At 39.1% G+C, this 14,109-nt stretch overlaps 1 protein-coding gene across 1 annotated transcript in view; it reads right to left on the bottom strand.

The window, feature by feature from the left end:
* The window catches only part of LOC100748253 (serine/threonine-protein kinase NLK), a gene marked incomplete at its 5' end in the record, with an annotated part of 235,578 nt that overhangs the window by 8,831 nt on the left and 212,638 nt on the right, over positions 1 to 14,109 (bottom strand). The window contains 2 exons of the mRNA XM_012385466.3: positions 4,056 to 4,058; positions 5,665 to 6,506. Of these exons, the coding sequence (XP_012240889.3) occupies positions 6,452 to 6,506 (55 nt within the window). The remainder of the gene's footprint in view (positions 1 to 4,055; positions 4,059 to 5,664; positions 6,507 to 14,109) is intronic.

Genomic DNA, 14,109 nt, shown 5'->3' with positions numbered 1-14,109 from the left:
TTAAAAAAAAAAAAAAAAAGAAAAAATACGCTCGGCTATTCATTGTACACGCGAAAGTCGAAAAGTGCTTAGCTTTCTAATCTTGGTTTCTCCCTTTTCCCGTATTTCGTATCAAGGGACAAAAATCATTCGAGAGAAAGGACGCGAAATCTGCGTCACTCTTGTCTCGTCTCTTGGCCACCAAGAATCTGGTGTGTGCGTGTTGTGGACCAATTGTGGATTAATTGTGGACCAATTAATTGCAGGGATCTCAGAGAGACACGCCAGTCGATCGTCTTACTAGGGACAATGACGTTATATCGTATTTTATACATATTTATATTTGAAATTATATTTTATATATTTTATAATATAGCGGTTCTCTTTAGATTTTCTTCTTTTTTTTTAATTTACAAAGGTGCCTTTTATAACGCCCTTTCGAGGTTTCGTACTTGATTCAAACTTCACAGGCTTCGTTGGAAATTATTCATTGGAAGCGAGTTTGAGGATCCAATACTGTTCATAGTGATCTTGAGTAAAAGTGGTGAAGTGTTCGGTTGACGCGAGGAGGATTCAAGGGAAGGTTCAAGGAACTATAAAAGGTGTTTTAAGTACAGCCCTAATTTCTAGTTTATTTATTTGAACTTCGTGTGGCTGACTGTCATGAAATTAGGTAATAGACTGGCGTGTTGGCAGTTTTTGTATCCTCGTATCGTTACTAACCGACTGGCTGTGTCTCTTCGAGCAGAAACGAAAGTAGCTGAAAGCAAAGCTGAGCTGAATCCGGTGCCATGGTTTGTCGAAGGAAAGAACGGTGCGGGTGTAAAACCTGTGAAAGAGACGTGTTCCAACCGACAGTGCTAGAGACAGAGAACTGAAAATAAAAAATAGAAAGAGACAGAGAAAAATGAAAAAGGTTGGAGGAAGGAAACTAGGTAAAAAGAAAAAAAGAATAATGACGTGCCAAATCGGAGACAAGAGACCCACCGTTTTGCAGTCGTCTTTTTTACTAGTTTTTCTTTCTTTTTTAATCCGTAGCAACTTTATTGTTTGGTGCATCACGTGCCAGCCACTTTCCATAACGAAGGCATATTTGCTAGTGTGAAGTATACGTGGATTTTTTTTTCTTGTCGCTTAATTGTCTAATATCGTCATTATCTGATAACGTAGGTATTTTACGACTTATGAATTATCACCTAGCCTCCAATTATTATTCATTTATGTTCCGTCGTTCTCCTTGCGATCGAGAACCAACAAAACATGCCATTCCATTAATTTTCCAAAAAATGTTTGTTCCTGTTACATACGTGTATGTGTATGCGTGTATGTGTGTATGTACTATATACTTGTATGTGTGTGTAATAACGCGAAGAGAGTAATGTATCTCTACGTATCGTTCTTTGTTTTCTTTTTCTTTTTATTCTTCTCTTCAATGTGTTTTCAAATCTCCCTCCTTTTTTAATTATCATTTTTCTTCTTTTCTTTTTCGTTTGTTTGCTACTTCGTTTTTTTTTTTTTTTGTCGCCCGCTTTCTTTATCTCGAGGTGTATATCGTTAAATGCCCAACTGACCAGCTACAGTGAGCTACGTATTTACAAATCTTGTTTAAGTAATCGTCTATGTATTATCTGTAAATTTTTTTCTCATTTAATAGGAAACATTGAATTTCACCCGCTCACACTCGCTCCATTCCCTTTCATTCCCTCGGGTACACGCGCACACACTCAAACGTACACTCGAACTTTCCCTTCGTTTCTTTCTCCGCTATCTTCTCACACTCCTTTCATCCCCACGCTTCCTCTTGTAATTAATCAAATTGCAAATCGGACCGTTGCGAAACTTGGACGGAACCACGGTGTTCCTCTTTCACCACTTATCGCTTAGAAAGGGTCCTGGATAAATCCCTACCCTTTCTTCACTCACTTCTTTCCTTTCTTTCGTTTCTTTTTTCTTTTATCCTAACCAATCGCTTGAAAGCGTTCTCGCACTTTCCATCGGCGAGAACGAGCGTTCCACGAGACTGACAAGTAAAATTCGCGGAAGTGAAGCCTAGAGTTTTTCGTGAATCGTTCAAAAGGCTGTTAAAAGATAAAAGAGCGTTGGGTCCAGACGTAAAAGTCCGCGATAAAACAAGGTGAACCTTTTTTTTTGCATTGGCACGCATCAAACAAAAATAGTTAAAGAGCTCTCTGGGATTTATGACAAATATGGTCTATGGATTTATGACAAATATGTTTGATGTTTGACAAATATCGAGTATATTTCTTAGGCTACAGATTGAATCGTTATGAGACTTTTTAAATTCTTTCTTATAAATATGAAAATAGGAAAGTGGCTAACATTGAGAGACTAAAATCTCTAATACAATTTATCCAACTCATCGTTTCGTTTTATGAGTCCTTTTTCCAGAAGTCACTTCAATTGTGTTTCGAAAGTGGAGAGCTAGATTTATAATCGTTGAATAATTAAAATATCAGTCTCGAGGAAATCTCGCCCTTTGTAACCCACGATTTTTTCAATTACAATCGATCGGTAACACTAGTATGCTTTTCCAATCAAACAATTTAAAATACAATATTTCGTTTCTAAAGGGAAAGAATTCTAAATGTATTTGCGAATTTATTTATTCAATAACCTTCTGTTCTCTTTTCATTTTCTAATTTTAGATACACAACGTTTTTTCCATATCTTATTCGGAAAGCAATTTTCACGCTATCAACATCACTGTAGCAGAATACAAAGAGTAAGAATGAAAGAAAAGATCTAAGAGGAACATCACTGTCCGTCCAAATATTCGTGGTACGAGGGATTTGTTTAAATTTCCACTGTTTCTAATTAAGGCGACATCGTTTCGCTGCGTATAATCGTTTCACAGTTGAACAACAAAGAGGCGACTTTTTACGTTTCATAGACTCATCATCTTACGTAGCTACTGCATGTAGCTATTGTTGCTTGTCTGTGATTAGACACGACGAAAATTTCGCATTCCGCGGGCCACGTTTGCTGGTCTCTGATTGTGGTGATTTAGTTTATGAACTAGTAATATATATGTACACGGTGAACGCGATGACGTATTTACATATGACGAGAAGAAGCGCTTCAGCTAGCCGAAACGATCAGACCGGCATTATTTAAATTCTACAAAACCAGAAAACTTCCACGAAGAAAGGGTACGAGATCGCAACATTTTCAATATCGTCTCCGAACATTTAGTACACGCCTGGGCAAATCGCGACCGCGCGTTTAAACATTAACTTCATTATATATTTAACAGACTATGTTCGCTTTTATTTCCTGTACATCTATTGTTTGCAGAGAGTAGATAGTTTCGATTTGAATATTTTTTCCCTTGCAAAACCTCGATTAAACGTACACACTTCTATTGCTCCGAATCGTAAAAACGACGGTCTTGATCGATCGTTCGAAAAGAAATGCATGTCTTTTTTTCGTGTCTCAGGAGAAGCAGCTGTTTCTCGTTCTCGTTAAAATTCTCTCCCTAAAGCCGACCGTTTCCTTCTCTATATTAACTCCCTTTTCGCCAAGGGTTACTTAAACGATAATCGTTACGTGTTTTTTTGTATTTATTCGTGATCACGCGAATAAATGGTTTTATAGTAGAAATTAGTTGAGTCTGCGTAAAAAAGAGAACACATGCGTTGCTTTCTCGTCTTTGTCGCCCATAATAATAAAAAACGAGCTTCCAATTATTTTTTTTCTGCTACTAACGCTAAATCGCTACCTAAAAGTCCTTACGGTAATTCTCGTGAAAATCTACTGGCTACCTAAGTTTCCTTAAAGTAAAATCACACTCAGAACGTAATTATGTATACCGCGCGCTCGTCCGGCCTCAGAGTGCGTTTGAATTCATGGTATAATGGTAATTGTTAACTATTAATGGTACTACAAACACTTTCGACGTGATCTGAACAACGATTACTTTGTCCTGGCCAAGATGTAAAACTTTCTTGTTAGGACAATTACAATAATCGATCGTAACACATGAACAACGTGCTTATACGTAAGAAGAACGAAACTAAGTAATTCAAACGCAATCAGATTCGGAAAGTAGAACGGACATTCTAATTCTACACTCCGGAGGCCGTAAGCGACCATTCACGTCTAAAAAGAATGAAAAACCAAAGCGAGATCTCGCACGGAAGCGCTCTAACATAAAGTTCGTGGTAAATTAAACTAGAACGTCTATTTATCTATACACCAAAGACGACTCTCTGGACAACGTCGAACAAATCCTTCTTCTTCGATTCTTTTTAGGGATCGCTTCTTCCATTCAAACGCTGTGTTCTTCGCTTCTTAAGTTCTCCTTCAGTTCACGAATACCGTCGTGATCGCCACGATTCGTCGGCAGTGCATTTATTTATTGGAATAAAATTGCGTGCGATCCACCACACGCGAATCCAGCATCGTATCTTCTAGAAATGCACGCGATTTCTAATTACCTTCGGATCAAGGTGGCTTCTCTAATTACGAGAGAGGAGCGACGTCGTCCCATTTTTACAAACAACGACCTAACTATAGTAGAATATCTCTTAATGGAGAACGACGCCGTGAAACGATGAGAACCTCATTTCGAATTCTCATTTAAAAAACCTATCTTTCACTTTGATAGAGATCACCACGGATCAAAGGATCTCTGCTGTTCGTAACTCGCTAAATAAACTAAATGTTCGCAGCGACTGATACGGAAGCTAGAGCCCAGCTTTCGCGTGTCCACTGCACTTCAGCAAACGGAAGTTCGCTCTTCGTCGCGAATATCTCGGCCAACAGGTGTTGTATCTTCTTAAAAGAGTCCTCGGCTGTTTGTAGATCAGCGCGAGGATCTAATTCTAGATCGTAGTCCATGGACGCGATCGTTGTATCGATCGAACATCAGGATTCATCGAGATCATCGAATACAATACTCGTAGATCATGGTTCTCTTCGCTATCCATAATTTTCTTCCTTTTATTCGAGCATGTCAAATCGTCGATGTACTTAAACTATATGGTCCTCAACCCATAACGAACGATTTATATTAGAGTTCTTGAAACATTCCGCCCAAATAAAGGACTCCTAGCGTAACAGAGAACTATGTCTACTTCTTTGAAACTTCGAATGATTTCTCTAAGATCCAATCCCAATTTTGTTCAAGACACATCCCGTTTAGAGTCAAGATTCGCGTCGCAGTGCGTCATGCAAAGTTTTGAAAATCCTGACTCTGCCCATGATTCGCGACTCTGCTTCTTCCGTCTTCGCCTTACATGCAGCTTCTCGCTCGAGTTCTCCTTTCTCCGACGAAGTGGCTCGGTCGTGTGTGCGCCATCTCAAAAGGACACGCTAATTACAAACGCTTACGAACCGATTTTAATGCATCCTAAGGGTGGCGCTGAGCGTTTCGTTGAAAAATTCAGGAACGAAAGGGGCCATCGATCGATCCTATGGATCGTGTTTCATCCTCTTGCGAACACGTTTCTCATCCACGATTCCGCTTCAGCAGGTACAAGGTAAACTGGAGTACTCGCGGAGTACTCTGAAACGCTTCTTTTCGCTTCTCAAATTTACCGATGGAGAAACCGTGTAAAATATATATGTATATATATATATATGTATATGTATATATATATATACACATGTATATGTACGTGTGTATATATATATATACACACACATATATATATATATACACACATTACACATGATTATTCTTGGAATAATTGGACGAATACGTTCGACGAAGGAGCAATCGATCCTGGTCACCTTTCTCCCGTGTTAATCGATCGTTGGAAACGCGCCACAGCGGTCGTGTTTTACATGTGTACATGTACATTAATGATAGAAGCGTGTAAAATCTAAAAAGAAAAGAAAATAAAAGAAGACTGGCCCGTCTTTTCGACCCTTTCTTACAAACTACGTATACGCCCTCCTTTTCTTTCGTCTTTTCTTCTCTAGTTGACCAAACTCCGATCCCTCGAAACTGATTCACCTTCTTCTTTTCTCTTCTTCTTCCTCTTCTTCTTCTGTGTATCAATCCTTCGACTGTGCTCTTCGTATCGTGCGCCTTTGTATTTCGGTATATTTTCTTTTTTCCTAGGCTCCCTCTCGTATGTATACAGCGGTATGTATAATATATATTTATAGATATCTATATACATACACGTGTCTATGTATATACATATCAGCTAGTCGAAAATTGAGGCTTCAGCGCTCGGCAGTCTATTGTCTCTCTTGGCTCTTCTTCTTCTCCTTTCTTCCCATCTTCTTTCTCCGAATTCGCTTTTCTCTCTTTTCTTCGCCCTTTTTCCAGCCTGTTTCCTCTTCTTCGTTCCATCCTTGTCTCACTTTGCCCATCTCTTTTCCTCGTCCTTTCTCACTCTTCTTCTCCAGGCTGTCGAAAATTCTTCAACATCTGTCTTCCAGCGAAGCGAATGCTCGGCCGCGCGTTCGTCATCAGCTTTCGCGATTTCGGAGAAGATTTTTATTCCCACTGGTGAGGAGAGGGTGGCAATTCCGAGGGATGAGCCACCGTGGAGCTGCAAGTCGTACGAACAGATCATTAGTGCTTGCCATTTTAAAGAAAACAAGTCTTTTTTTATGTTTTTTTTTTTTTTTGTTCGTTCGTTCTATCTTTTTTATTTTGTACTTTTTCTTTTTATCGTTCATGTGCTTTTTTTCGATCGTTACTCGGGGGTGTGTATATTCTCTCAAGTGAGACTTGCGGGAGAAACAGAGGTGTATAGCTACTTTTTCAAATCTCCGGCTATCTGTGCCGTGTTCCGAACGAAACACACCGGACTAGGGACTTGGTAAAATGAGGAAAAAACAGCGTTTTCTTTATAAACATCGTTACAAACATCTTCTTCGTCCTCTTCGTGCATTTTAGAGCAGCTTTACTAAGCCCCACAGTCAAGGGTATCTTCGAGCCAAGATCAACGAGCCGTGTCCACGAATTCTTTTTATCTTCTGCAACTTTGACAACACAACACTAATTATAACATACAGTTTCACATCTTCGGATCGATCCCATTTTCCTGCGATTCATCTACGCGGTTGATAATGTAAAACCGACTGCGTGTATCGATGGCTCGACGATACCCTCACGCGCAGAGATTTGAACACTAAGATCGGTACACGACGAAAGTGCAAAGTGCTCCTCGCTATTAGAAAGGATTTTTCTTTTTACGTGGGCAATCGTCGAAAGCATTCGTACAAACGGCACTTCGAGTTTCGTCGGCTAAACAATCGGACAAAGGGATGACATATGGTGGTAAAAAGGGATGGGGGCAGCATATCGTCAACGAGTGGCAGCAGTGCGTCTCGAAAGTGTCGAAATACAATCGGTGAGAGGATGTAACAACGTAAAAACTCAACTAGAGTTACGGTAGATCGTATAGTGGTGTGATGAAAAAAAAAAAGGAAATGATACAAAATAAAAGTAGAAAAATGAAAAGAACAAAAAAAAGAGAAGACGGATATGGCAAACTAAAATACATTCCGCAACGATTGGCCCGAAGAAAGGGATTTTTATGAAAACAAAAGAATCGACTCTCGAAATCTTTGAGAATTCGTGGTTCTTCTAGAAAATGAATTAACTACGGGATTCGTAGACTATATTTTCATTTTTCTACCGTGTGTCTCAAGCGTGTATCATACTGCTTTACTTCTACGAATTACGTATGCGTTAATTAATGTCGTTTTTATGTACTGTATTACTCGATGAATGAACGGAACAAGTGCGAACACGGTCGAATAAATTCGCTATGGCAGCTACGGGTCCAAAACTACCAACGGACCGCGTCGTTCATCGACTTCTCGATACTCTCGACCGAGGAAACGCTCTGCGTTCTCGTGACGATCGATTCGAAGAGTCGCGTGGACATTTCGTATCGGATAAATCGTTCTTTGTCACGCTCTTTTTCTCATCTTCTGTCATCGGAACTGTATCGTAACGCGCGAGCGGCGTTTGAATTTGTCACTGTGTAAACTTTGATTGTTACTTTCGGAACCGTTTCAGTCCGTGAACAAGATATCCAAATAGCTCGCGAGACTCGACTCTTCAAATTTTACGTTGCCGGGAAGACAACGGATAAAAGGGAGATGCAACCGACAGGTCTGGAGATGAACAACAGAATAAAAACGCTTCATCTGATTTCCATGCAGCTGTCAGCATGTGTGACAGCCGGCCGTTAATCACGATTCTATATCGTTATTCTTTTTCTTCTTCGATACTTCACACGAGACTCTCACAAGCCAAATTAATCAACTTCGCTGTTTGTAAATTTCTCTGTTTCGTTACAACAAATACTCGATTAATGCTTCATTCTTGAAAGTCAATATTCACTTCTATAAGTTCATTTATCAAGAAGAACGTTTAACCGTAGAATTATACGCATTTATGAAATATTTTAATACGCAAGAATATACAGAGTGTACGTAATATGCAAAACCATATAATATTTTTAAAGTTACTGTACCTCTAGGTATAACATTTAGACGGTAAAAAACAAAATTTCATAGTAGTATAAATCTACGTAAAGATCCACAATCCGAAGATAGTGTAAATAATACAAAATTAAAAGAGAAAAGTGGTAACAAAGATTTTGCAACGTCGTTGTCTTTCTCTGTTTTTCAACGTATGCGGTTGATCAATGTGGCTTCTAAATGGCTCATACATTCTCACTAAGATTCTCGAAGATATCTCTTTTCTTTTCTATTATTTCCACGTCTCTCTTTTTAGCTCTCTTTACCCATTTGTCTCGTCCGTTCCTTGCAACGTCTCCCCTTCACGTAGTCGCCGTTTTTTTAGCCACCCTTTAAGCCCGCTCGCAACTTTCTCGCCCGATTCCTCCCACTCGATACGCGCGCCTCTAATTTCTGTCTCTGTCACCGGCCTTTCGCTTTGCTTTGCCAAGCTCGCGGGAAAAGTCAATCGTGAAAATAGCACGGAAACAAAAGCGGTCAAAAAAGGAATACGCTACTACTTTTTTTTTCGTTTCTTTGTTTCTCGAATTCACCCTCGGCCACAACTTTTTCGTCTGGTCTCGAAATCGCTGAATCTTCGACCTCCACCACTGTGTCGAAATTTATTTCTGGGCTTTGAAAAAATGATCCCGTCGCGAGTAGTCGCTTTCTCCGCGGCCGACAGGATAAAAGCGACGCCGCGCGTGTCAGACCGCAGCTCGTTTGCACGCGAACGTTTTTCGCGTTATTCCCCTCGCCCCCCCCCTGCCTCAAATTTCGTGGAAAACGTGGCTCCATTAGTTTTCAAGTATACACGCGATGAAAGAAGGCAATGCTGAGGAACTTCGCTGCTTTTCTTGTTCACTTTTTTTGTTTGTAGAATTTTATTTTATTTATTATCATTGTTTTTAATAATACTATAATATTCTTGGATCCGTTTTCCTCTATACAAATTGTCGTAATGTTGTGAATTCTAAAAAAAATAAATCTAAGATTCGTTATTAGACTGCGACTATTAGATATCTCAATATTTTAGACAATTTTGTATATCACGTATATTGTATTTTAGGTATTTCTGCAGCTTCAAGTTTCACATAAATGTAAAAGCCCGCAGTCTACTAGTTACTGACATCTCTTCTCTTCGCTATCCAATATTTAGTTGGCCCAATTGTTAAGACTATTAAAAGCTGGTGAATTGAAATTTTGCTTGCAGCTTAAATATTTCGAAAAATATTGCGAAGGATTAAGATTATAATAATGGGACGTGATAAAATTTAAACGACGAATTTGCACGGAAAGTAAATTATCAACAGAGGACGCTTAGAGATTGGTCGAGCAAACTTTCGAAAAAATGGATGATTTAGCAAAGTTTCCTTGGTTAACTGGAACCGCGGTACACGTAGCTCTCTTGGCAAAGCAAATCCGAGGGTCGACAAAATTTCCGCCGAAATCCATGTCGCGTCCCGGACTTGGCGAAATGACAGTAATGGCTTCGCGGGTCTCCTGCTTCTTAGTTTAGTATCACGTGCACGCGTGCAGTTTTCGCGGCCTCCGCGATACACAAAAATTCTGTATTCAACCTCGCAACATTTCTACCATTGTACCGCACAATCTGCGTAAAATAGAATGGAGATCAAGACAAAAAAAAAAAAGAATCATACACACAACGTACAAAAAACAGAAACGATGGACAAAACCAGTGCAAAAAAAATGTCTACATTGTGGGAAAAGAAAAAATCACGGAAGATATTGATATTTTAAAAAATCATTTTTCTTCCCCTTTTTTTAATACCCGAATGTTTTGCAAAAAAAAAAAAAAGAAAAAGCACGTAGTTTTGTTGAAAAATATTCAAATCGACTCGAAGATTACGGTCATTGTGCCAACAGCCAGATCACGCCAGGACTTCCAGTCGAAAATTGGTAATTTAAAAGAATTATGGATTTCAAGGATACCAACGAGGATCATTCTTAGATGAATCAGGAAAATTTGTCTACTCTGCTACTATTTCGATACTATCGAGCAATGTATTGAAGTATTCTCAAGGAAAATATTACGCTACTTTGTGGAATTACTTTTCTAGGATAAAATTGATATTTAGGAAGTTGATTTAGAGGAGAGGATGATGGCAGATGATCTCGATCTACCCAGGTGCATCACGAAAGAGAGTTTCGTTTCCCGTGTCGTTTCTCTTCGTCCCGTTCATCCGATTCTCAATGAATCGCGACACGATCCGTTCAATCGCCTTATTTATTTATTTTTCGAATTCTTTTCTCTCCTCGGGCCCGTTTCTTTCAACTGAAGGCTGCATGGTTGATCAGGCCTTTTTACACTCCTCGTGTCCAACAAAGCGCTCTTTTCAGCCGTTCTCTCTCAGCGTTATTTACAAGTACCACTTTCACAGCGACTCACGATCAAAAACGTAAAAACGCACCAGCGACCAGCCACTTAAATATAATTAAATATAAACATGGACGCGTGACACGTTCCTCTGCGATCGATAGACATTTTAAACAATCACGTGCTTACATAGTTTCTCGACTATTCATATTGTATATGATAATAACATAATGTAAATATAATATTATTGTAGAATTACATAGGACAATTCTCATAACGAGTCGTTGACATACATTCGTCTTTTTTTTATTTATCTTATTAATTTTATATGATGATATATAATATAATACAACGTAATAATACTAAGGTACGTGTTCCTCGAAGATCGTCGAGCTAAATTCAGAAGCAAAACGTTTAATCTTATCTGTTAGTATCTGAACGATTACATGGAATGAAATACCATCGTTCGAGATTTTCTACGCGTATCGTTTCGACCCGATTTAAAGCTTTCGTTAATTGCTCGTACGCCAAACTGTCGTTAATTAGCAGAGCTCGTCGCGTTCCTACGACGGAACATCGACGAAAGGCGGTTGAATTCCTCCTCGGGGAGGCATCCGCGCCTCTTTATCTTTATCGCGGTATTTAGAAGTGGAGGCGTCGAGTGTCGCCCTGCTATGTATAACTGGTTACTCTAAGAGGCCATTTAAACGTCTGAAAAAAACGTTGTACGCACGCACCAGGGAACGTGAAGAATTCCCTCTCGAAGAAAGGAGAAGACATCGCTTTTTGCACTTCGTTTCCCATTACTTTCCTCGAATTTTCTTAATAAGCAATTTCGCGCTGTCAATCCTTTCACAAATATAACGTTAGAGTCGTTGAAAGATGAAAGATACTTGGAAAACAGATTTATTCATACGCTTCGCCAAAAATTCATATCGAAGATTGTGTAAAATTTCGATAGGAAATTAACAATTTGTTAATTTGTCGATTTATATTAACTTTCCGAACTTTGAGTACTAACGTTCGATCCCTGAGCTTTGGCTATTAATCTTAAATTTCCGTGAGAAAGGAAATTTCGATAGAAAACTTATTAAATAGACGATTATTATATTTTACTAAAATCAATTTATTTCTTTCCTACAGCATCGCTTTCAAGTAGCATGCAAATGTTCCCACCGGTCATATCGGCAATATTTTATTAAATTAATGTTCAATAAAGGCTGCACTCTCTATAAACGTGAATATATTTTCACATTACTCACGCGCGTGACTCTAATTACAGTGAAAAATAATTTCCACCGCCTATGAAAGGTTAATTCCATTTCTTTGAAAGCAAACGTTAACGTGGTTTAAACGCGTTGGAAATTGGGAGCGAGTCGATCGATCGATCGATCGACCGATCGATAAAATTAGCAAATCTTCGAGGAACAGGCCAATAGGGAAGAGAGCAAACTGAATTATAGGAGATTTACGATTCCAAGTAGCCAGCGAAGGCTTCTCGAATCATGTCAGGCGCGGATCGGAAGTCGGTCGAGCGGAGCTGGTCGCTGGCGTGCATCCGGCAACGTGTGTCTCACGAGGATCCACCATACATATATATATATATATATATATATACACACTCATATATATATATATACATATCCATAATACACCTACGTATTAACCTGCTATTCGACTACATTCCTTAAACTCACTTCATCAACATATACATATATATGTATATATACATATATATATATTTGCATATTATTATATACACAGTATCAATCATACAGAAGTCTCTATGTAATTAAAAGAAGAAAGAAAAGAGAAAAGAAAGTATACGTAAGAAGCAAGGCGAGAGTTAAACAGTACGACGAATATAATATTATACTATATAACGATACGTTGATCAAGGAGGATGGAACGAAAAACTGACGAAGAAAAACGAGTGAGAAGAAATATACAATAGAAGAAATAAGAAAAAGGAGGTCGAAATGGTTGTAATTGGGAAACAAAAGACGAATAGATATATGATAATAAGTAAGAAACAGAAAATGCAAAAAAGATATGCTTGGTAAAATGGTTTGTTCAAGTACCTCAGCGAGCGAGGTCACGCCGCCTAGAGCTGACTCTCTGTTCGTTCGGTTCGTTCAGGAGGAGACGTAACACGATTGGTAGTAGTAGTGGTAGTAGTAGTGGTAGTAGCGGTAGTAGTAGTAGTGGTAGACGATAGCGGTAGTAGTCGATAGTAGCTGACAGTGGTAGATAGCTGATTCGGTACTGGTAGTGGTAGTAACGTGTACGTATACGCGGCGTAGGGCGCTGGGTCGGCGATCGGCTTGCTCTAACTTGACGGCAGTAAGCAACACGAGAAATAATGTTACACACTTCAAGATCACATATGAAAAGAAAGAATGAATTTTTTTTCTAACTTTTTTCTTTTTTTTTTTTTTTATTCGTTCATTTTTACTTTCTTAAGGGACTAGGGTATTAATTGCATCTATCGTAACTTCTAAGCACGTTACAAGTCTTTCTTTTCGACCCTCTTTTACATTTGACTTTGACGACTCTTTCTTTTTTCTCATGGTAGCCTCTTTTATCTTAAAATTTCGTTCTTACTTTCTATTTCTCTGTGTCTTTTGTAGAATTGCGGTGAGAGCAGGGGTGGTGGGTTCAACTCCTTTTTTCGTATTTTCTTCTTCCGCTCGACATTTCTTTCTTTCTCTGCGTATCGGGACAGATGGCGCCGATAATGTGTTCGATCGTTTTACTGATACTTTCACGGCATAGAACGTATACATGGCTACATCTGCGTATATATATATACACACATACATATGTACATATATATGTGTGTATACATATATACACAGCAAAAAGGAACAATTACGACAGAAAGACAACGCGACAAAACGCGGGGGTTAATTTCTTAATCGTTTCCCAGTACTAACGAAAGCAGTGGAAGAACTGGCCAGAGTTTTTGGTTGGTTACCGAGGGCCAAAACGGCAAAAGGACGTCGACGAGGAAGGGTCGTCGAGGGACAAAAGATCGTTCTCTCCTGGCTCGTTTCGATCGTTTCGCCTCGACCCTCTCTCTCTCTCTCCACCCCTTTACCATCCCTTTACCACCCCATCAGCTCTCTTTTTCCGCTCTTTCTTCTCTCTTTCTCATTCTTCACGGTTTTTAATTTCCGTCTACGATACGCCCTTGTGCCCGCTCCGCTGCCTTTTTTCTCTTCTTCTTTCATTCTTTCCCTCTTTCTCTTTTGTCCTCTTTTCCTTTCCACTTTCTTTTTTTTTTTTGCCTTTTATTTTAATCCGGCTTGTTCTTACCGCATCGACTTCGACGGGTG

Source organism: Bombus impatiens, unplaced genomic scaffold (genome assembly GCF_000188095.3).
Source record: "Bombus impatiens unplaced genomic scaffold, BIMP_2.2 scf_0321, whole genome shotgun sequence".
Lineage (NCBI taxonomy): Eukaryota > Metazoa > Arthropoda > Insecta > Hymenoptera > Apidae > Bombus > Bombus impatiens.
Note: the sequence above shows the minus strand (reverse complement) of the source record. Positions and strands in the feature narration are given on the sequence as shown.